General features: G+C 47.1%; 1 protein-coding gene across 12 annotated transcripts in view; it reads left to right on the top strand.

Annotated features, from left to right (window-relative positions):
• The window catches only part of Rreb1 (ras responsive element binding protein 1), a 184195-nt gene that overhangs the window by 147404 nt on the left and 14730 nt on the right, over positions 1–22061 (top strand). For all 12 annotated transcript variants that reach the window (XM_050142720.1, XM_050142722.1, XM_050142712.1 and 9 more), the window contains 4 exons: positions 3792–3936; positions 4473–4606; positions 16361–16550; positions 18099–20994. In XM_050142720.1, coding sequence (XP_049998677.1) covers positions 3792–3936; positions 4473–4606; positions 16361–16550; positions 18099–20994 — 3365 coding nt within the window. The remainder of the gene's footprint in view (positions 1–3791; positions 3937–4472; positions 4607–16360; positions 16551–18098; positions 20995–22061) is intronic.

The following is a 22061-nucleotide window of genomic DNA, read 5'->3' as shown; positions in this document are numbered from 1 at the left end:
TGTGTGTGTGTGTGTGTGTGTGTGTGTGTGTGTGTGTAAGCATAAGCTCTCAGGCGTGCAGGTTAAAGAACAACTTCTGAAAATGGGTTCTTTCCATCTACCTTGTGAGTTCCCAGGATCAAACTCAGGTTTGTAGACTTGGTGGCCATACATATTATTGCCTTTTAAGACATATGTCTTCCCAGCATGCCACTCCCAGAAGACAGGTTGAGACAGAAGAACCTCTAGAAGCTTGACTGGCCAGCTGCTAGCCTGGCAGGCACAGCAGTGAACAAGAGACCTTGTCTTGAACAAGGTGAAAGGTGAGAACCAATGCGCAAGGTTATCTTCTGACTTCAGCATGTGTGCTGTCTCACCTGCGCATGCACACTCACATATCCACACACTTGCAACTACATGCAACAACTGTTAAGTGCGGTTAGGGTCATGGATACTGCTTATTTAAAATCTGTGATACTCCGCTACTTTTCAGAAAGATGATTGCCTGTTTTCACTTCTGCTAACACTACATCATAAGCCGTCTTTGTCACTCTGGAAATGAAAAGATATCCTTTAAATTGCTCAAGGGAAGAAAAGGGAATGCTTTATTATGGTCTTGGCTGAAGGAATCCTAATCATCTTAGCTCACAGCAAACTTAGTGGGAATTGGAATGTGTCAGGTAAACTCACTTGCTTAGCAGAAGCAAATCAGGCTCTTTCTGTTGTCTTCAGTGGTCAGCGTGTGTCAGAGTCATGTGCTCTGTACACATTCGTTTAGATTTGTACTTGCTGGGTCCAGTGTGGTGCTGACGTTGTTTAGCACATACTCTGAGATCAGTAAGTGCAGTAAGTGACCTGTATTCTTTGTCAGCCTTGTACGCAGTGTGTGTGGGGGGGGGGGGGGGCTGTGGTGTTTTAATTATGAAGAGAGAACTCGGAAAAATGAAATGCTATAATCCCCCTGAAATAGTGTAAACCATCACTTTGTCACAAACAGACACTTAAAGCAAGAGAGGAATTTCAGCTTGGGATGGCGAAGGCAGAGTTTTACAGTGAGAACGGTTGGTGGGTGTCGAGAAATCCCTGTGTCTGTTAGCATGCAAGTGAAACTGGAGGATGTATACACTCTGCTCTGCTTGGATGGAGAGAGACTTCATGTGCAGAGTGGGCAGCAGGATACCATCTCAGTGAGCTTCGTGCTCATTGGCCTTCACTGACTTGGGGTACATGGAAATTAGATAACATCTAGGGAGGAAATGGACTCTGGCATTTTATGTGTAGGAATTATGAGTTGTCTCTTGCCCACCAATCCTTGCGACCATGGCCCTACCCTGAAAGGAAGAGGCCATTACTGGCTCATTGAGATGGCTCACCAGTGTCCTCCAAGCCTTCTGAAGGACGCGTACAGCCGAGTTGTCATCCCTGCCTCTGGAGGCTAGGGAAGCAGAACCCAGTGGAGACTTGGCTAGAACTCTCTGGCTGTTGACTGACTTGAGACCGTGAGTCACCCTGTCACTATTGTCATCATGAGGCTAGGAGAAGATATGGGGAACTCCCCATGCTATGGCCAGCAACCAGAGGTTTCACTGTTGCAGGAAGCTACACTTGAGTTTTGAATCTGATGTCACAGCAGGAATGTGAGAGAAGTAGAACAGATTGCTTGATCCAGCGTTCGTGTGCTGCAGAGCTCCTGCTCTGGCCTGCCGCCTTCGCTCAGTGTCCTTAGCACTCCTGCGGTGAAAGGTGTGAGCCTGGGCTGAGGGTTCTGCAGTGACCGAGACTGGAGTTAGGGTGTATTCTGCGTCTGACCTCTGAGACCCTCACCTTCCTGTCTCCTGGTGTGATTTGCCAAGAGTTTGATATCTCTGCTCTGCCTCGTGCCACAAGAAACCAATAAGGAAGTGGCCAGGTTCGGGTTGTGGTCCTGAGTTTGCAGCAGGTGTTGGAGGCTGTCTTGTTTGTAGGTAGAGCATGGTGTCAGGCTGGTTATACTGTAGCTCATTCTGGCTGGAGGGTTGTGGCCTCTGTGCATCTGAACTGTGCCATGTATAAAGGACAGTCCTCTAGATAAAGTTCTCACGGGACCCTCACTAAATGCTGGTTCCAGACCCTCCTTCCTGTCAGCTATGAAAACAATTTCTCTCATAAATCCCAAGGGTGAAATAATACAGCATTGCCTTATATATCCATGTGTGTTTGTACCATGATTGAGACTATGCAGTCTGAAATGGGCCCGTGTTTACAGCTATCATTCTCTAGTTTCTAGTATTTTTACTATTTTAGGGATAGCAAGGAATATTCATTTAGCTAATTTAATTAAAATTTATCAAAAAGACTAGATTGATACTAATTGATATCCCTTGCAATTTAATTTTTTCCAAATCTTAGGTTTTTTTTTTTTTTCAAAACAACATTTGTGGTGAATCATGGAACAAATGTCACAAAGAAAATTACCAACTTACCATTTCTACCTATAAATGTCAACTTGAAAAGAGATGGATTAGCCAGGCCTAATGGTGCAAAAGCCCAGCATAGTGTGCATGTTTATGATTTCAAGACTAGCCTATTCTATGTACACAGTGAAGTCCAGGCCAGCAGTAGCTGCATAGTCAGACCCTGTCTCAAAAACAGGAAACAAAAACAAACGGATGGTCTCCTTGAATCACCATCACTTTGTTACTTAGAGCAGAGGCATTTATGTCTATTAACTAAATAATAATTTCTTAGGACTAAATAATAAAGCATCCTTCCCTCAGAGTCTAAGCAAGCGATTATGTGGCCATGGCTTGATCATCTGTGATTCTTGCCTGTTTTCTCCCACTAGATGCTTAGCTCCTTCTGCTCTGCCAACACTGATTTCCACAAAAGAATGGAGGTTTGACTTGAGCCTTCTTTTCCCAAGGCCTGTGTTCTCTGTCTTCAAAAGCCAGGCCACCTCTTCTGTAGATTCGGCTTGGCTGATGACTGTGGTGTCTGTAGTCTAGACAGGAGGTTCTGATTCTAGAGAACAACTATGAGGCAGAAAGAACGATCCCATGGTACTCTGTAGCATCATTCTGCCACACCCATGTCGGAAAGAGGATTCCGTTGCTGTAGGGCAGGGGCTGATTTTAAGAAACAGCATCCCAACCATCTCAAATCTTTGGTTTCGTCAGCCTCCACATGTGGCCTGCCACCGATGTACAAACTGCCTAGCCTTTTCATACTCAGCCTGTCTTCTTTCAAGAAGTCATCCGAGGAACATGACCTAGGCTGATTTTCAGGGTAGGGGACAGCACATGAGAAATGCTATTTCCCCACTCTTAAAAACTTATTGGAACTGGGCCTGATGGTGCTGGCGTATAATCCCAGCTACTTTAGAGACTGAAGCAGAAGGATCACAAATTTAAGGACTGTAGACTGCACAGTGAAAGAAAAGCCAGAGACAGTGAGTCCTGACTCAAGAAAAAAAAAAAAAATTAAAGCAGATGTGGATAGAGTTCCACTGTAGCTGGAGCACTTGCCTAGCGTGCACAAGGCCCTAGATTCAACCTCATCACTGTGAAAATGAACTATGAAAACAAATGCTTGTCATCTGGGTAGAAATGATGCCCTTAACCGATAAAGTTTAGGAGCGTGATGTTGTTCAGTGAGAGAACACTTGCCTAGTGTATACAAGTGGTTCCATCCCCAGTACTTATAAATAATAGTGATAACTGATGAGAAATTTCAAGTACCCTGCTTTTTATATACACTATTTAAAAAGAGAAAAGAAACACTGCGGGTCTGGTTATGGTGGTCGTCAAATCACATTTTCTGTGTCTTCTTTCTAGGCATATGAAGATTCATGAGAAGGACACCAGCAGTACCACAACTGCAACCCCTCCGTCCCCTCTGAAGCGTAGGCGGTTGTCCTCCAAAAGGAAACTGAGTCACGATGCTGAGTCAGAGAGAGAAGACCAGGCACCAGCTAAAAAGGTCCTTTGAGTTTATAGCACAGATGTGCCCCATCGTGTGGCTTTGGTCAGAAATATCTAATCTTCGTTATCACAGTGTAGAGACATGGTCGACATCAATTCTGGGCTTATTTCGTTCTGCTTGTCTGGATTTCCCTGTGTAGCCTTGGCTGTCTTGGAATTTACCTATATGCGCTTTCTCTTTTAGAAGCCCCAGGTAGTACATGAATGAAATGAGTTTCCAAAGTTGTCCCCATGCTTTTTACGTTACCTGTGTTGCTGCCCTCACATTTATTCCTAATCCCTTGCAGATAGTTCATGGTCCATAAGTACTTGTTGATTAGATGAGGGGACTGAGGAATGGGTGGGCGGATTGGGTGAATGTATAGAGGTAGTGTTCACTGAGTAGAGCGGATGGGTGGATGGGTAGTCAGTCAGACCTTGTTAGGGAGTGAAGAGCATACTTTTTAGCACTTGCTAGATGAACTTTAGACTCTTCGGTGGAAGCAGACCTTTGTGAGAGACGACCTTGGTGATACCACTCTGCTTTTTCCTAAGATGGTGGAAGATGGGCAGTCGGGTGACGTGGAGAAGACGGGTGAAGTCTTCCACTGTCCAGTGTGCTTCAAGGAGTTTGTTTGCAAGTATTCACTAGAGACCCACATGGAGACCCATTCAGACAACTCATTAAGGTAGGGAAAACGTGAATTAGATTGGTGGTCTGGGAAATTACATGTTACTGTTTCTTCTGGCATATGACATTCTTATTTCTTGTCACTCCAAACTGGGCTCCAGCAGCTGGGCTTATTTATGGGGATTTTGGGAAGGCGCTTAAGAAACACATGTATGTAGAAAAGGTTGGTTTGAAGATTGTGAGCAAGTATGGCTGTAGCCATGGGCTGTGTTCACTTTGCTCCTTTGTTCTTACTGGGGTCCCTTGAGTAGTCACTGAGTCTCCAGGCATTGGAGAATCTCCTGTCACAGGACACAAATGTCCATTCTTTGCAAAATGTGTTGGGACCAAATTGATTGCTTACTGTACATGGATAAGTGGTCTAGACAGGGACAGCCCATGCATTTCATGTTTCCAGCACAGCGTTGATATGTACCAGGTGCTCAGAAGTGCTCTAATGAGCTGGACCCATAGTACAGAAACCTGAAGCATTGTGGGTAAGAAAGGGTTCTCAACCTGCAAAGGGGAAAAGCCATTATGTAGTGCTTGTTCTGCGCTAGCCTCTATGTTACTCTCAGCAACCGTGTTTCTGATCCTCAGCTTCAAGGGCCGAAAGTATGGATGGTGGTATAATTTCCAGCAGTGTTGGAGAGGGGAACACTGCTCTGTCTTTGTCTAACTTCTCTGGTAACTTTTATCAGCCCCCATCCCCCACCCCGCAATCTTTTTTCTTGGTGAACAAATAGGCTTGGAAATTTTTCCCACAGCATTGCTGACGTTTGTATGTTCTATGTATATGTTCTATCTATTTTAAATTAAGCTGTAGAAGACAAAGAGCTACATGGGAGCTTCTGCTCAAGCATATAGCTGAAGGTTCCTCTAAGGGCAGGCCCCCATGTTGTCACACTTTTGGAAGACATCTTGGGAATACAGGATTTGGGTACCTGCCGAAATTCTCAGCTTTATGGCAGTTTTCATTGGAGTGGGAGGAAGAGCTTTTAGAGAGGTTAAGGTTTGAAGCAATGAAATGCTGTCAAGTGCCTGGATGGAACTTGCCAATCTAAGACAGCAGCTAATGGACTGGCCAGTGTCCAGCGGGGTTCTCTCTCCATTCCCTGCGAGAAGAGGTCCCTCTCTAGAAAGGCCTGTCTCTGCTCACATGTGGCTCCCATCAGCTGCATCTGTATCTCTGCCATTCACATTGAAGTAGGGCTAGATCAGTAATGCCTCTTCCAGTGTTTCCCTCCCATCCTCTCTAAATATGTCTCTGGACTCTGATCTAGACTCTGATCTATGAAGAAATAGCTGTCAATGAGTACTGGTTCTAAGAACCTCAGTTTTTGTTTTTATGTATTTTTTTTTTTGATACAAAAATCTCTATATATATCCTCAACTGCCCCAGAACTCACCAGATATACTAGACTGTCCCTGAACTCTGAAATCTGCCTGTCTTTGCCCCAAGAGTGCTAGGATTAAAGGTGTGCAATATCACGCCTGGCAAGAAACTTAACTTCCTAGTTTCCTTACCCACAGCGTCTCCTGAGTGTGGAGCTGTGGTGTGAAGAGTGAGCACTGCCATGACACAAGCCTCTCACCCTGAGATTGGTGCGGAGATAGCACGTGGACCCTAGTTCCTCCAGCTGGGGATTGCTGCCAGGTGGCCACGCATTCCGTGCTCTTGTGTACATTTTATTTCACTTCATATTTTATTTTGCGATCAGGTACCGTTTGGGGACAAACTACTTTTACCTTCCTTGAAAATTCCATCGTACAGGGAAGTAGCCTGCCTCTCATGAGAGATTTCTAGGCAACGTGTATCTGCACAGCATGGTGTAGCTGTGATGAGGCAAGACCAAGTGTCCCTTTGTAAAACACTGGTCTGGAAAGTCCTTTTCCTCAGAGCAAATGTAGGTGGGAACCACATTAGACGTGAACCAATCCGTGAGCGGAATCATCTTGGTCATGGTGCACAGGTGGGCTGTGAAGTCGAAGCTCTGTAGTCCTTTTTGTTACCAAAGCAGGTTTCCTCACCTACTTAATGGTAGCATCATGTGGTGAGGGGGTCGAAAGAAGTTTCTTAGCGTTGGATGGACTTAGCTCCTTCGGGCAGCTTTTCATTCCACTAACCCCCCAGCAGCTAGCCACTGATGGCTTCTGAGAAGGGTGGCTTAGTGGCTTGTGTGTCTGGTGAGCAGACCAGCTCCGGCTTCATGGCTCTATCTAGTAACTACTGTGAAGCCGGGTAGGGCTGACTTTTTAAAACCAAAAAGAGTTGATTATAGAACATAGTTAATTCCTCTTTTCTCATCTCTACTCAGCTTCCACATAATAGCCTACGATCAGAGGAAGCCTTGGGGCCAGGCCTGGGCCAGTAGGGGCCTAGCTGGGGTGGTGCATTATGACAGTAGCTGATGGGAGAGACTGCATGTTAACCCAGAACTAAAATAGACACCAACTCCATTTTCAAATCCCAGAGGCTACCACCACAGTGCTACCAGTTTAGAACCAGAGTCTGTAACTTAAAACAGCTGTTGGTTTCTGTCTTCTGCCCTTGCCCCACTCCCTCCCCTGTTACCAGAGTTGGCAAGGTGCCTGTGTTCCTTAATAAAGTGTTGGCAATCCAAGCTTGTATATATGCTGAGTCTTTTCTCCTCCACTCTGCTGTGTTTCAAAATAATGAATTTCTGGCATCAAACAAAAGGAAGATACAAAGTCCCTGTATAGAGTCTCGTTCTTAAGATTGGGTGTTACTTTATGATGCCTTCTATCTTCTAGCTCCTGGGCAAGGGTAATAGGGCAGGGAAGAAGGCTGACTAGAGCACGCCGTGCAGTGGCGTTCAGATCGGAACTGTGGTGCGGGACAGTGCAGCGAGCAGGTGGGTGCCGAGGGGAGAATGTGATGCTGAATGCCTTGCTCTGTTGTTAGAGGAGCAGCAGAGTGACAGGCTGCGCTGCTGGGGACGTAGTGAGCTGGAGCAGTGTGCAGACTCATGCTGCTCGGCAGGACGACCAACAACAGGACCCGTGTGTCCTGTGGAATCTTCTAGCTATGAAAAGTGCTATTGGTGATACATTCTTACTTTTCACTGTCTCACGTGTAGTCCCTGAAATCTGTCTGTGCAGTCGAAGCCCCTCTTAATGGAAAGCAGTCCCCGGCCAGGGGCCGATCAGCCCGCAGAGCAGGTTAAAGACAAGCCAAGACGCAGTGAAGCCTTCCCCAAGGGTGGGCTGTGCAGCTGGGTAGTCACCATGTTGATGAAGGAGCTGCCAAAAGCAAACCTGGCCCAAGTTATTGTATAATCTTAGGTGGCTTCTTGATTAAAGGGGATTGGGTAATAAGTAATTCTAACATTATTTCGGTTAAAATATATCCAACAAAGGACTGAGTCCTCATCGTGACAGTGCAATGCATTTGACCAGTCTTGAGAAAAACGGGGATGTTTGAGGTGGGGCACGGAGGCTGGCCAAGAAAAAAAGGGAAGGGGGCCAACAAAGACACTGTGACGATGAGCTTTGGATGTTGCGGCACTCTTAATTCCTTCCAGGTTATGGCCATCATTATGGTCACATTATTGATCTTGGGGTAATTTATAGTTTATGGCAGTGCCCTCAGATCATTCAGGATATGGGAAGCAAGAGGGGTCTTTGGCAGACACCCAGGGCTATGAAAGGAAGCTGAGCACCATCTTCACCAGAGCAAGTTGCAGGCCAGCCCTGCCCTTGCTGAGGATCCTGGCTATGGGGCCACTTAGTGAGACATACCGGGACGTTCTTGTCTCTGTTTCATGATTGTTTTAAGGAGTATTCAGCTCCCTTCACTGTACACCTACTACCCGCAGAGAGACCCCGAGAATCTTGGTGTGTCATTGGCCCCATGTTCTCAACATGGTTAGCACAGGGCAAAGGTGAATAGAATATTAGAGTCTTCTGTTAAAACTCCAGGGGTCCAAGGATGAATGAAGTGAGGACAGAGGCCTGTAAGGGCCTGGTGGTTAGAGGTGTCTTAGTTACAGCTTCTTCACCACCCAAGAATAGAGCAAAGCCCAGGTTCACCTGGCTTCAGAGCCTTCCGTCTCCTCTGGGTCCTTAAACTACTCCCTGCTTCATGTCATGCTGGCTTCGTTGAACAGGCCTAGCTGGGTGCTGGTCTGTGGTAGACAGCCTGCACATGACCCTAGCATGTGGCAAGGGAAGGCAACCCAGCCAGGGGTCTGTCACAGGCGGTCACTGCTGCTCACAACAACTGGGAGAGATTACTGCAGCTGTGGATGTCAGTTCTCTGCCCCAGGATGGGCCAGGAAGGGTGGGCTGAGGGAAGAGGAATGTCTGGGTGGGGTGGGGCTCTAGACAAGGGATTGCTTGCACTTATTCCTTTTGGCCTCTGGAGACAGAGCAGGAAAAATGAAGCATGAAATCCTTTTTTTAAAAGGAATGCCAGTCTCCATCAAAACTCTGTAATGAGCAAGGAATTGGATCACAGGGAATCCGGCTGGCCAAGAGTCACCCCAGCAGGTATTTCATAGGTTCTGTTTACTACAGGGAGTGGCGAGTTATCAGTGTCAGGAAAAATGCCCGGGTATTGAGGATGTGACATGATTCAAGGAGGAGCTGGGACATCTGCAAATGACTGTCCTCTGAGCAAGCAGGGTTACAGACAACGTGGTCCCAGCCTGCTGCCTGGTACCTCTGACCTCAGGCAAGTAGAGGCTCAGTTTCCCCATCTGGAAAATAGATATGATGATTTGTGAAGATGGGGGAGAATGATCTAGGCCTGGAACTGCAACAAGTAATACTAAATGAGTTTTTTGCTGTCTTGGAATGTGTTGTTTTTTTTAAAGGGTTTTTATTTATTTTGTGTGCATACGTGTTTGTGTGCTAATGTGCTTTCATATGTGGGATAACTGATATCACACCCAGATTTTATGTAGGTGCCTGGTGGGACGGGTGTCCTCATGTTTGAGCAGCCAGCACTTTTCGGAGCTGTCTCCCCAGCCCACATATGTCCTTCTTAGTATTTTAAGCCCTCCAGCATAATAGTTAATGATTTGATGTGGTCCTTCTTGACTATCCCTATCCCAGTGACACGGAGGAGTCAAATTCTAGGACTTCTCCCAAGTACTGTAGGCTTGACAGCATGAAAGCATTTGTCCTTTGCTCCTTATTGCCATAAAGTCTTTTTTTTTTTTTAAATCTAGTTTTGCTTTTGTAAACGCTGAGCAGCTATTTAAGTGGGGTTTGAGTCCTGCATCCTGGGAGTATTGTAACCCTTATAGACTGTCAAATAGGCAGATTTAGAAGCTTGAAGGACCCTGATGCCGACAGATAAGAGAGCCATACATCATTGTTTTGTGCCATGGTGGAGAAACCTGCAAGTGTTTTGTTTTGTATTATTTTGTTTTTAAGTTCCTTATTTTGAAATTTGCCACTATATTCTTTTAAAAATGTCTTTTGGGTAGCTTCTTTTTTATGCTTAAGAGGGGAGGTGTATGTTTCTTCCTCTGCTACCGTAATTTTCTTTTGTTTATATTTTTGAGACAGGATCTCTCTATATAGCCCTGACTCTGCTGGACCTGGCTATGTAGACCAAACTGGCCTTGGACGTGCAGAGATCCACTTGCCTCTGCCTCAGGAATGCTGGGGTTAAAGGTGTGGGCTCCTCTGCCCAGTTAATTTCTTTTCAGGATTTATTTTCTTTTCAATTACGTGTGTGCACATGAGTGTGAGTGCCTACGGAAGTCGAGGGTGTTGACTCCCCTGCAACGGAACTTAAAGGTGGTTGTGGGCTGTCTAGCATGGGTGCTAGGAACCAAACTTGATTCCTCTTAAGAACAGTACCATCTCCTAACCACTGAGACATTCTGCAGCCCTCCTTGTATTTAGAGGGAGGCATTGTTTTTTGTCGTTTGTTTTGGGAGTTACTGTTTTGTTTTGAGATAGGATCTTGCTATATAGCCCAGAATGAGTGCTGCTGTGAACAGGCAGGCAAACTAACACCTAGACCCCACTGCCCAGAACTGTACTTGCTGGGACTGGGTGAGAGTCTCTACTATAGGCTATATATACTATATTGGGCTATAGGGGACCAAGACTGGCTTACCTCTTTAGGTTACTTTTTGAAACATTTCTGCTGACTTCAGGGTTTCCATCTTGCTCTAGAACATTAAGGTCACTAGATGAATAAAATATTACTGTAGCAGATACTGGAGGAAGCACATCCCACTATTGTTTAGTTACAAAGTTAACAAAGAAAAGACATCTGATTCGTTTTTTTTTTTTTTTTTAACTATTTTAAGCTGTATCATTGAGTCCCCGCAGTGGATATGCACACCATGATAACATCCCACTGCATTTCTACCTTAGCTTCGCTGTTCATCTAGGAAGAAATAAGTGAAAAAAGAATGCCTTCTTTCCTTGCATCCCTCTCCCCCTTCTTACAGGGATGCTTGTCATCAAAGGAATAGATGGCTCAGTTCCCTTCCTAATTAGGCCTGTGGCATACAGCAATTAGCAACTTCACTGGAGATGGCTTCTCTCAAAGCTGGCCTTGAACTCCCGATAGTCCTTCCTTCACATCCCAAGTGCTCGGGGTTATAAGCGTGCATCACCATGTCAGCTTCAATGATTTTTATACCTTTAGTTGAACTTTTCCTTTAAGACAACATTGCTTGCTTCATTACGGGGTCTTTTAAGAACTGAAAGGACAAAATCCTCAACTCGTGAGTGTTTCCTTGACCTGGATGATTGGCAGGCTACTGCTTGCTGTGGTGACTCAAGCTGGCTGACAGGGGTTGGCTCTTCTGTACAGAAAAGTTCCTGTGGAGCCAGGTGTATTGGCAATAAAATCTTTCCAGCCTGGCAAAAGTCACGGCTAGAATGTGGTGGCTTTTTTTGCTTGTTGAAGGAGAAAGGATGGGGACTATGGATATAGGGGTTCAGAACTTAGCTTCCCTAGGACTGGGGATTGAGCCAGTTCTGTGGCAGTGCCTCCTTGACAGCTGAAAACCACTTCTCTAGGCATATACTGTGGGTTCTCTGTGATCCTAATTTTCCAGCACCTCTCCAACTTCACATATTAGCAGGTACAATCAAAACTTTGCTCGATTATCCTGACCTGCTGCTGGGAGGAGTTTCTGGTCCTTGGGACCTCCACCTCCAGACCCTCCTATCTGTACTTCACACCTACCCCGAACCCAGAAGTGATAGGACAAGTGGTACTAAGGGAAGCTGGGAGAGGAGAGATAAGCTGCAGGCAGCTCTCTCCTCCATTCCAATGCCTCAGCTCCTTTCTCCTCCCACCATCCTCCCCATGGAGGTAGGACCCCAGATTCAGTGACTGGGAAAAAGTTGGACTCTGTCCTAACATGCCAAATTCAAAATTCTCATTGTCTTAGCTATGGTGCTAATTCAGGTGCTTTCTACGTGAAGTCAGTACCTGTGTTCTGTCTTGGGGTACAGAAAGCAGTTTCTGTGAGCACCAGGCTTTGACAGTCAGTATATTGAGCATGCCTGTAGAAAAGTCAAGCAAATATCTGCTTTTGTATAACCCGTGTTAATTTATCTACCACCACCTCCCCCAGCCCCCCAGAGTAACCTATTTCAATAGGATTTTGAAATAACGGGATTTTTTTTGTATGAGTTCTTATAGATTCAAAAAAAAAAAGAGAGAGAGAGAGAGAGAAGAAGATTCACTTTCCCCTGAATATATTTATTTTACTGCGAGCAAAGTTGGTTTCCATTTGGAAAAGCTGCCCTCTGTTTCCAACAGAGGGCCTTTTCCATTGCCAGAAAATCAAAAGACAGCCAGTCTGGTGTATAAAAGTTCTCTCTGGCACGTCGTCAGGATCTGTTGCAAAATGAAATTTCTCCTACAGCCTCCCCTCACTGTGACTCTTGAGTGTGTTTCTGTCTGCTTCATCTAAATCTTTCGCAATCATTGTCTTTATGTGTTCCTGGCCTGACTGAGATATTCCCCAAACCCAGGTTGAGGATGACAGAGGCCTGGGGACCACCCAGCCCATGGCTGTAGCCTTAATGAAGAGTGATAAATCCAAGCCAGGTTTGTCGATACCCTGAGAGTAACACCAGCTGCAGGCTCCGCCTGCTGCTACAGGCTCCATAGATTTACAGTGACCTCCCCTGTCCTTCAGGCACTTAGAAACCATGTTGCAAAGCCTTGCTTCCCGGTCTGGGGAGGGCTATTAAACCCACTGATAAAGGCCTTGCTTTTCTAGGTGACAGTTTTCCTCCCTAGCTTTATTTAAAGTATATCAACAGGTACAGAGTGTGAGACAAAGATTTTCTGAATGTCCCACTTATTTATAACTGTAATTTTGCGACTGTTATAAATCATAATGTAAATATCTGATATGCAACCCCAAAGTGGTTGAGAACCACCACTCTAATCCTTTTCAGAAGGGAAGCCAAGGTCTCAGCTACTTGGTATTGCAGGGATCCTTTAAAAAACAAAATCCAGCCTGGCCAGGTATTGGTGCAGGCCTTTAATCCCAGCATTTGGGAGGCAGAGGTAGGCGGATCTTTGTGGGTTCCAGGCCATCCTGGTCTACTGAGTTCCAGGACAGCTGGTTCTACACAGAAAGATCCTGTCTCGGGAGGAGGGGGATTCCATACTTGGCAGACGAAGGAGGCAGATCCCTTGAGTTTGAGACAAGCCTCGCCTACGTAGTAGAGACCTCTAGGCCACCAGGACTACATACATGAGACTCTTAAGAAAAAGGAGGAAGAATTTTAAAATGTGAAATAGGGGTTCTTGGGCTGAATTCCTGTGAAAGTGCAAGTATGAAAAGTAGATCTTAGACTGATTTGAAGGTTCCAAGCGGTGCAGATTGGAGAGTGTTCTCTCATCTGTGGCCCCAGGGCAGGCAGACTAGGAGGCCCTGAGGAAGCAGATGGTTAAGAACAGAGGGTGGACCAGAGAGAGCACTTGTTTTCACATGAATATTTCTCCGAATTAAACCTGCTTGCTGAGGAGGAGTGGTGTGTGTGCACATGTGTGTGTACACTGAATCTTTGCTTCCAGGGGAGCAAAGTTCCTTCCCATCAACCAAAATCTATATAATCTTTGTTTCTGTTGAAAGCCTATGTGTTGAATATGTATTATTGTTTCATCAGCATTGACCTCAACAACCAATACCCCTGTAATCCATGCCTGAATGGAGCCCTCCAAATGCATGTGCTCTTCTGTAAGGCACAGCATAACTGCCTGTGCTGAAGACACGAGACAGTACTAAAGAACCACGTCTAGGAACAATTCTTTACCATATCCCCAACAGAAAGCATCAGAACAGAAGAAACATGGCACGAGATGCCATGAGTATTCTCTCTAAGAGCCGAACAGGCAGGCAACGTGTGATGTGTGATGTCCTCCTATCTCCGCAGGGAATAATAGATACAAGTGCAGAGCCCCTAAATAGTAAGGATCATTGCTATTATCTTATTTATATGAATATATTACATCTCAAACATAATATTTGAGATTATATAAGTTATTTTGTGAGACCGTTTTTAGCCTGATAAACAAGTCCTTCTGCTAAGTATAAGCCTGCTGACTTCACACTAGACATGTGCTAAACGAAGTCTCCTACCCCAGCAGTGGCTGACTGTATCTTCTGTAATTAGGATAAAATGAGCCTAGATAGATGGATAGGTCCTTGGTATCTAGGATAGTGCCTTGCACTAGTAAATATTAACTTAAAATTCTATCAGCACTGTATAAAAGTAGTAAATTACCATAAGAAGAATGAGATAGAGTTCTTAAAGATGGCAAGTCTCCTACTATGCTGCCGTCCTTGTTTTTCACCTTCCAGGGAAGGCACAGTGTAGCTTCTGTCTTAATCATGTCCTTGAATTATCTCTGGTTCATAGAAACCAACACAGTGTCATAGGCTTGAGCCAGTGCCTTGGTGCTGTAGGGCAGGATGAGCAAAGGACAAAGCACTACTCTCTGTTCCCTGTGCCCTCCCAACCTCTTCTAGAAGCTCTCGTAGTCTCTTAAGTGTGCAAGCAGGAAAACATTAAAAGGAGCCCTTTCACATTGCATGTGCTAAGGGAGTCAGGGTTAGTTTCTGTCAGTGGAGTCCCTGTCCCATACTCAGCAGCTGCTGGAGATCATTTTTGAGACTCGAAGTGTTAAAAAACCTCACCTCACTCTTACTTGTTATTTGAGGTAAAGTAGTTCCCCTTCTTATACACGTGTTAAGGATCATGTAAAGCACATACAAAAACTTAGCAGCAATTTCGTAATAACAAACATGTGGTTAAAAGTCGGTTTGTCTAATTCTGATATTTCTCTCATCTTTTTAACCAGAATAGTGTGAGAAGGTGAGCTGGTAACCATGTTCAGTTGACTTGAACCTTGAAGGTCTAAAAGCCAGAGTCCCATATCCAGAGGTTTTTCCCAGCCTCTGAGGTCAGGATCATGTGCCTGCTCCCAGAACTCGAACCTGTTTCAGCTGAAAATAGACCCTGGTAAAGTGCAGTGCCGGTGCCGCTGTCCTGCTTAAGTGTCCCCTCACCTGTGACTTAGCCCTCTTTGTGCTGTGGCACGGGGTGGATCCCCCAGACATTCCACACCAGGGGAACCCATGGCTGAAGCATTTCCAATCCTCACTTATGCTCTGGGTTTTCTGCGGCCAGCACCTCACCACCACAACTGTCGGAGCTCAGTAGACTTCCCTCAAAGGGAGCATTGTGTTTCCAGTAGCTGATGGGAACGTGTTATTCTAAATCTTGCTTACCAGGGGAGCTGCAAGAGGTGCAGCTGCTAGGGAGTGATGAACAGGGCTGCACAGACTTCTTCCAGCATTTCAGCAGCATGAGCTCAGTGGCAATGTGGCTGATTTCATTGTCTTTCTTTGCAGAAAAGAATGACAAGTGTGTAGTGTCAATGGGGGGAAGTTGCCTTGCCCCTGTAAACACATGGTAACAAGACCCGCCCCCTTAGAGGGTTTATGAGAGATGTGATTATACCAATAAATGGAACATTCTGCCATCATGCAGATGTGCACATCTGCCCTGCCCCACACCAGTGAGCTCTATGTGAACGGGGATTTTGAATTTCCATTTAACTAGCCACATGGACTCCCATGATTATAGAGAGTACAGACTGGGAGTTGCTTATCATACTATCTGAAATTTCACTCAGTGAAGCTCTAGAGATCATGGTACCCACTATCCTGTTGGCCTCCTGTCCATTTCCCAGGTAAGGCTTTTGCACTTATTGTAAGCTCAACATATGGTTATTTTTCAGATAATGCTGGTGGTGCTACCAACATAATTAGTTTATCTCTGTTAAATGCCGGGAGTACTGTGTGATTTCGCAAGAGCTGTGTAGACATGTGGTATTGGTTTTGAAAAGGGGTTTTGCCTTTTTGTCTCTTAAGTGCCATGTAACACCATGCCCACCAGCATAGGCTTTTGATTTTGAGACAAAGTCCTCACTTTGGTGACTTGGGGAACTCCCAGCTGTCTTCTCTTTGTGCACAGGCATTGGGTGATGGTGTCATACATCTTGTACAACCTGCAAAGATTTGATATCCAGAGTCATTAAAATATATCTTTACAAAAACAAAAGGAGAGAGGGGGAGAGAAAGAGAGACATTGTGTGTGTGTGTGTGTGTGTACACGCATGTGTGCGTGCTAACCACTAGCGATTATGCCTTATTCAACTAAAATGAAGCAGCAAAGCGTACAGTAAAGCTTCCAGAGCAGCGGAGACTCTAAGCTGCCTCCTCATGGTTGTCATCCCTTCTCCTAGATGTGACATCTGCTGTGTAACCTTCCGCACACATCGAGGACTGCTGCGTCACAATGCACTTGTCCACAAGCAACTTCCCCGAGATGCCATGGGAAGGCCTTTTATCCAGAACAACCCTTCGATTCCTGCTGGCTTCCATGATTTAGGATTTACTGACTTCTCCTGTAGGAAGTTTCCTCGAATTTCTCAGGTATGCTGATGGACCCATGCAATCTACCGCATGGTCTCCCTCTACATTCTGTGCAGCTGTGTTGGGTGGGATGGTGGTATTTTCTGTAATGTCGGTTTGCTAAAATCCAGTCTGGCACTGTCTGGCCTCCTTGGGTTTCTTGGGCTGAGAGGGATCAATGGTTGTGTTTTCCAGTTTTTGTGAGGATCCAGTGCCTTTTGCCCACTCTTCAGGCTTTGAGATTTGAAGTTGTATACTCACCACCCTATCAGTTGTTCACCACCTCTGTTGCAATTGTTAGTGTCTGCTTTACGGCTAGGTATTTATTAGCAGTTTCTATTAAAAATGCATTGAGTTTTTGTGTGTGTGTGTGTGTGTGTGCGCACACACACGCGCGTGCACATGCATGTGCGTGCATACATGTGTTAATATCTGTCATGTGTTCCTGGAGGCCAGAAGAGAGCACTGGGTCCCCTGAAGCTGATTGTAAGTGGGTGTGAGCCATCTGTGGGTGCTGGGAACCGAACTCAGGTCCTCTGGAAAAGCAGTAAGCATTCTTAACTACTGAGCAGTTTTTCTCAGCTCCTTGGATCATAACAGATTTGAACAAACCCATGAGCCAATTTGTCCCTTTCCTATATGGAAACTACCAAAATCACTTTGTAATTTTTGTCATGTATGAAATTCAGACAGGAAGTATCCACATAGAAGTGACACATATGTACATGCATGACTCTCCCTTCACACAAACAGCCAATTCTCATCATTTTGTGAAGAATCACCTTAGTTTGTCCTCTCAGCTAGTCTGGCACTACACAAGCTGGCCATCCTCCTGTCTCAATCTGTCAGGTTCTGGCTTTCTGCTTTCCAGTGTAAGCACTCTCCCTCTTTTAAAGGCTTAATTAACGCCCCCTCGTGATGTTATTTCACTGTACTTTTAGTATATCCCTTGTGGTGGTGTCCTTAATCAAACAAGCATGATTCTTTCGGGCTTCTCCATCCTTTCAGAACCTACCTTGCTTTGAGGCAGACACTAACCGTTACAACAGGGCTTTGATGGGGATGGTGAACCACAGCTTTAAGTACTAGAGCCTGCAGAGAGGGCAAAGGCACCAGTGAGGTAGATCCACAGAAAACTCAACTTAAGATCATCCATCCTTCTCAGCCCAAGAAATCCAAGGAGGAAAGACTGGGCCTGACCAGATTTTAGTGAGAGAAAGGACATTCGGGAAAATGACAAAACACACACACAACATTGCAATAAGACAATGCTATCTAGAGAGCTGACACTTATGAACTGTGCAGTGGGGTGACAAAAGAAAACTACCCTTTAGTGTATCCCGTTAGGTTCATCACTCTGTGTTGGACTGCATCTGTAGCTGTGCATGGCCAGACTTCCACTCGCTGTTACGGTTTCCTAGTTCAGTCTCAGGCTCACACTGAGAAGGGTCGGCTCTGTGTTGATGAAATGGATTGCTGTCACACAACAGACACTTCTCACGTCTCTGTCAGGATCGCTTTTAAAGCCTTACCTTTTCTCCCTTGCTTTTGCTGGTGGGTCTCACTTAGGCCTGGTGTGAAACAAACCTACGGAGGTGCATCAGCGAGCAGCACCGGTTCATCTGCGACACTTGCGACAAGGCGTTCCCCATGCTGTCTTCACTCATCCTGCACAGGCAGACCCACATCCCTGCTGATCAGGGCCAGGAGAATCTCCAGACCAAGACCCTGGCCGATGAAACCGTGGACCAGAAGGCCTTCCTCGCCTTGCTGGGCCTGCAGCATACCAAAGACATCAGGCCTGCACCTGAGGAGCACCTGCCGGATGACAACCAAGCAATACAGCTCCAGACACTCAAGTGTCAGCTACCTCAGGACCCCGGCTGCACCAATGTGCTGAATCTGTCCCCTTTCGAAGCTGCTTCTCTAGGTGGTTCTCTCACAGTCCTCCCAGCTACGAAGGAGGGCATGAAACAGCTATCCCTGCAGCCCTTCCAGAAGGGCTTCATCATTCAGCCGGACAGTAGTATCGTGGTTAAACCTATTTCAGGAGAGTCAGCCATTGAGCTAGCAGATATCCAACAGATTCTAAAGATGGCAGCTTCAGCTCCTCCACAAATCAGTCTTCCGCCACTTTCCAAGGCTCCTGCCACCCCCCTTCAGGCAATTTTCAAGCACATGCCTCCTTTGAAGCCAAAGCCCTTGGTCACACCCCGGACAGTGGTAGCCACCTCTACACCACCACCTCTCATCAATGCGCAGCAGGCATCCCCAGGCTGCATCAGCCCTAGCCTTCCTCCACAGTCCCTGAAGTTCCTCAAGGGGACAGTTGAGGCAGCCTCCAATGCTCATCTGCTCCAGTCTAAGTCTGGGGTCCAGCCAAACACCACCACACAGCTCTTCCTGCAGCAGCCTGGAGTGGAGTTGCCAGGCCAACCTGAGATGAAGACGCAGCTGGAACAGGACAGCATCATCGAGGCCCTGCTGCCCCTAAACATGGAGGCGAAAATCAAGCAGGAGATAACGGAGGGTGACCTCAAGGCCATCATGACGGGCCCCAGTGGCAAGAAGACCCCCGCCATGCGCAAGGTGCTCTACCCCTGCCGCTTTTGTAACCAAGTGTTTGCTTTCTCTGGAGTTCTGCGTGCCCATGTTCGCTCCCACCTGGGCATCTCACCCTACCAGTGCAACATCTGCGACTATATCGCTGCAGACAAAGCTGCTCTTATCCGCCACCTTCGCACACACAGCGGGGAACGGCCTTATATCTGCAAGATCTGCCACTACCCGTTCACAGTCAAAGCCAACTGTGAGCGCCACCTGCGCAAGAAGCACCTCAAGGCCACCCGGAAGGACATCGAAAAGAACATAGAGTACGTGAGCAGCAGTGCGGCGGAGCTGGTGGACGCCTTCTGCTCCCCAGAGACGGTGTGCCGGCTGTGCGGTGAGGATCTAAAGCATTACCGCGCACTGCGCATCCACATGCGCACACATTGCAGCCGAGGCTTGGGTGCGTGCCATAAAGGCCGTAAGCCCTTTGAGTGCAAGGAATGCAATGCCACCTTTGCGGCCAAGCGCAACTGCGTCCATCACATCCTCAAGCAGCACCTGCACGTGCCCGAACGTGACATCGAGAGCTATGTGCTTGCCACAGATGGTGGCCTTGGCCCCACAGACACGGCCACAGAGGCCTCTGCCAGAGGAGAAGAGGGCAACTGCATTGCTTTTGGTGAGTGCAAGCCCCTCGCCACTTTCCTGGAACCCCAAAATGGCTTTCTTCACACAAGCCCCACCCAGCCCCTGCCTTCACACGTCACTGTCAAGTTGGAGCCAGCCAGCAGCTTTGCAATGGACTTCAACGAGCCCCTTGACTTTTCACAGAAGGGCCTGGCACTGGTCCAAGTGAAGCAGGAAAATGTGTCCTCCTTGCTGAACTCTTCCTCCTCTGCCCTCTACGACGGCTCCATGGAGCCCATTGATCTCTCCATCCCCAAGAGCATAAAGAAAGACAAGGACACAGTTGTTCCCAGTGACGCCAAGAAACCAGAACCAGAATCTGGGAAAGCTGAGCAGCTCTCTCCCTGTCCGCCACCCTGCCCTACCTTGTCAGTGACTGCGGAACCCAGAGGGAGCTTGGGAAACCCCGCAGGCACTGTGGTGGCCGTTACCACGGCTGCCAACCTGGAAGCCCACACGCAGCCCCTCCAGGGCCCCATGCAGTTGGCCGTCCCCATCTATTCCTCAGCTCTCATAAGCAATCCTACCCTCCTGGGCAACTCTGCCCTTCTGAACAACACAGCCTTGCTTCGGCCCTTACGGCCAAAGCCTCCCCTGCTCTTGCCAAAGCCCCCCGTGACAGAGGAGCTGCCTCCGCTGGCCTCCATTGCCCAGATCATCTCATCTGTTTCCTCGGCCCCTACTCTGCTGAAAACGAAGGTAGCTGACCCTGGGCCATCGATCAACAGCAGCAACACTGTGGCCACAGACAGCTTAGGAAGCACCATCTCCAAAGCTGTCACAAGCCCTAAAGAATCCAGTGACCCACCTGCTACGGCCAGCAGCCCAGAGGAAGCCTTGCCTACTGAACAAGGGCCATCTGGCTTATCCAGGAAGAGGGGAAGGAAAAGGGGGATGAGAAACCGACCCCTCACCAACAGCAGTGGTGTGGACCTGGACTCCAGTGGGGAGTTTGCTAGCATCGAGAAGATGCTAGCCACCACAGATACCAATAAGTTCAGCCCATTTCTGCAGACTGCACAGGATGACACTCAGGATGAGGTGTCTGGAGCCCCTACAGACCACCATGGGCCCAGTGATGAGGAGCAGGGTAGCCCTGCCGAAGACAGGCTGCTGAGAGCAAAACGGAACTCCTATGCCAACTGCCTGCAGAAGATCAACTGTCCTCACTGTCCCCGGGTCTTCCCTTGGGCCAGCTCCCTCCAGAGGCACATGCTTACACACACTGGTAAGGCCCCCAGGGCTCACCAGTTGGTGAGTCTTGAAAAAAGAAACTGAGGGGGAGGGGGAGGCCTAAAGTCTAGGGCCCTTTTCTCATGCTCCATTCCTCTGTGTCTCAGAAGCCGCAGGCTGTTGGTTTGCATTTAATCTGTGCCCGTGGTCTGAGCCAGCAAGGTTATGGGTAAACAAGTGGATCAGACAGAGGTGACAGTGGTCGTAGGCTCTCTCACTTCCCTCCCTACATCCCTTGCCTGACAAGTGTCTAGATTTTCTACTAAGTTAAGTATGGAGGCAATCCGGATAAGTGGTACTTCGCATTAATGATGGTTCTGGAGATGTAATTAGCTTGGTTCTTTGACATGAGAACTCCCTCCCACATCAACAGCCTTCCTAAAAACTAAAACATCCACGAATTTTTGATTGGTGCTGGTGTCGGTACATACCAGAGACACATCCGCACTTGAGAGTCCACTGCTTATGGTTGCCTGGGTTTTGATTGCCAGGATCCCATCCCTGCTGATTTAGGAGCTTCTGAACCTGTTCAGTTTCCAGGACCCACATGGTAGATGTTAAGAACCAACTTCCACGAGTTGTTCTCTGGCGTCTACATGCGTGCATGCCATGGCATGTGCATGCTCACACACACACACACACACACACACACACGGGGGGGGGGGGATTACTTTTTCCACCCAACAGCATTGAGCAAAACCCAGTTTCAGCTATAGTTAATCATGAGAGATACTTCCTTCCATCCCGTCAACTGATCTGTGGGATTATCCTAGCATCTAATACTTTGTCTCAATACATTTCTCCAGTTTACCCGTTCCCTACAACGGAGCAAGGAGGCCAAATGCTAAATGTCCAAACAGGGGCCAGCCAGCACAAACATGGCTTTAGCTCTTTACCCTGCTTAGGTTCCAGGAACTGTATCTGAGGAGGAAGCTGTCATCTTTCATGTCCTCTTGTGTGGTTACTACACACTCAGTTTCCTCCCTCCTCTAACTCTCTACAAGCTTGTGGTTCACTGTTCTTTCTCTGAATATGTTACACCTCATGAGACAGCGATGCCCT

This window comes from Alexandromys fortis, unplaced genomic scaffold, assembly GCF_014885135.2.
Source record: "Alexandromys fortis isolate MF-2015 unplaced genomic scaffold, M_Fortis_MF-2015_v1.1 scaffold_5, whole genome shotgun sequence".
NCBI classification, from domain to species: Eukaryota; Metazoa; Chordata; class Mammalia; order Rodentia; family Cricetidae; genus Alexandromys; species Alexandromys fortis.
This window is presented reverse-complemented; position numbering and strand designations above follow the sequence as displayed.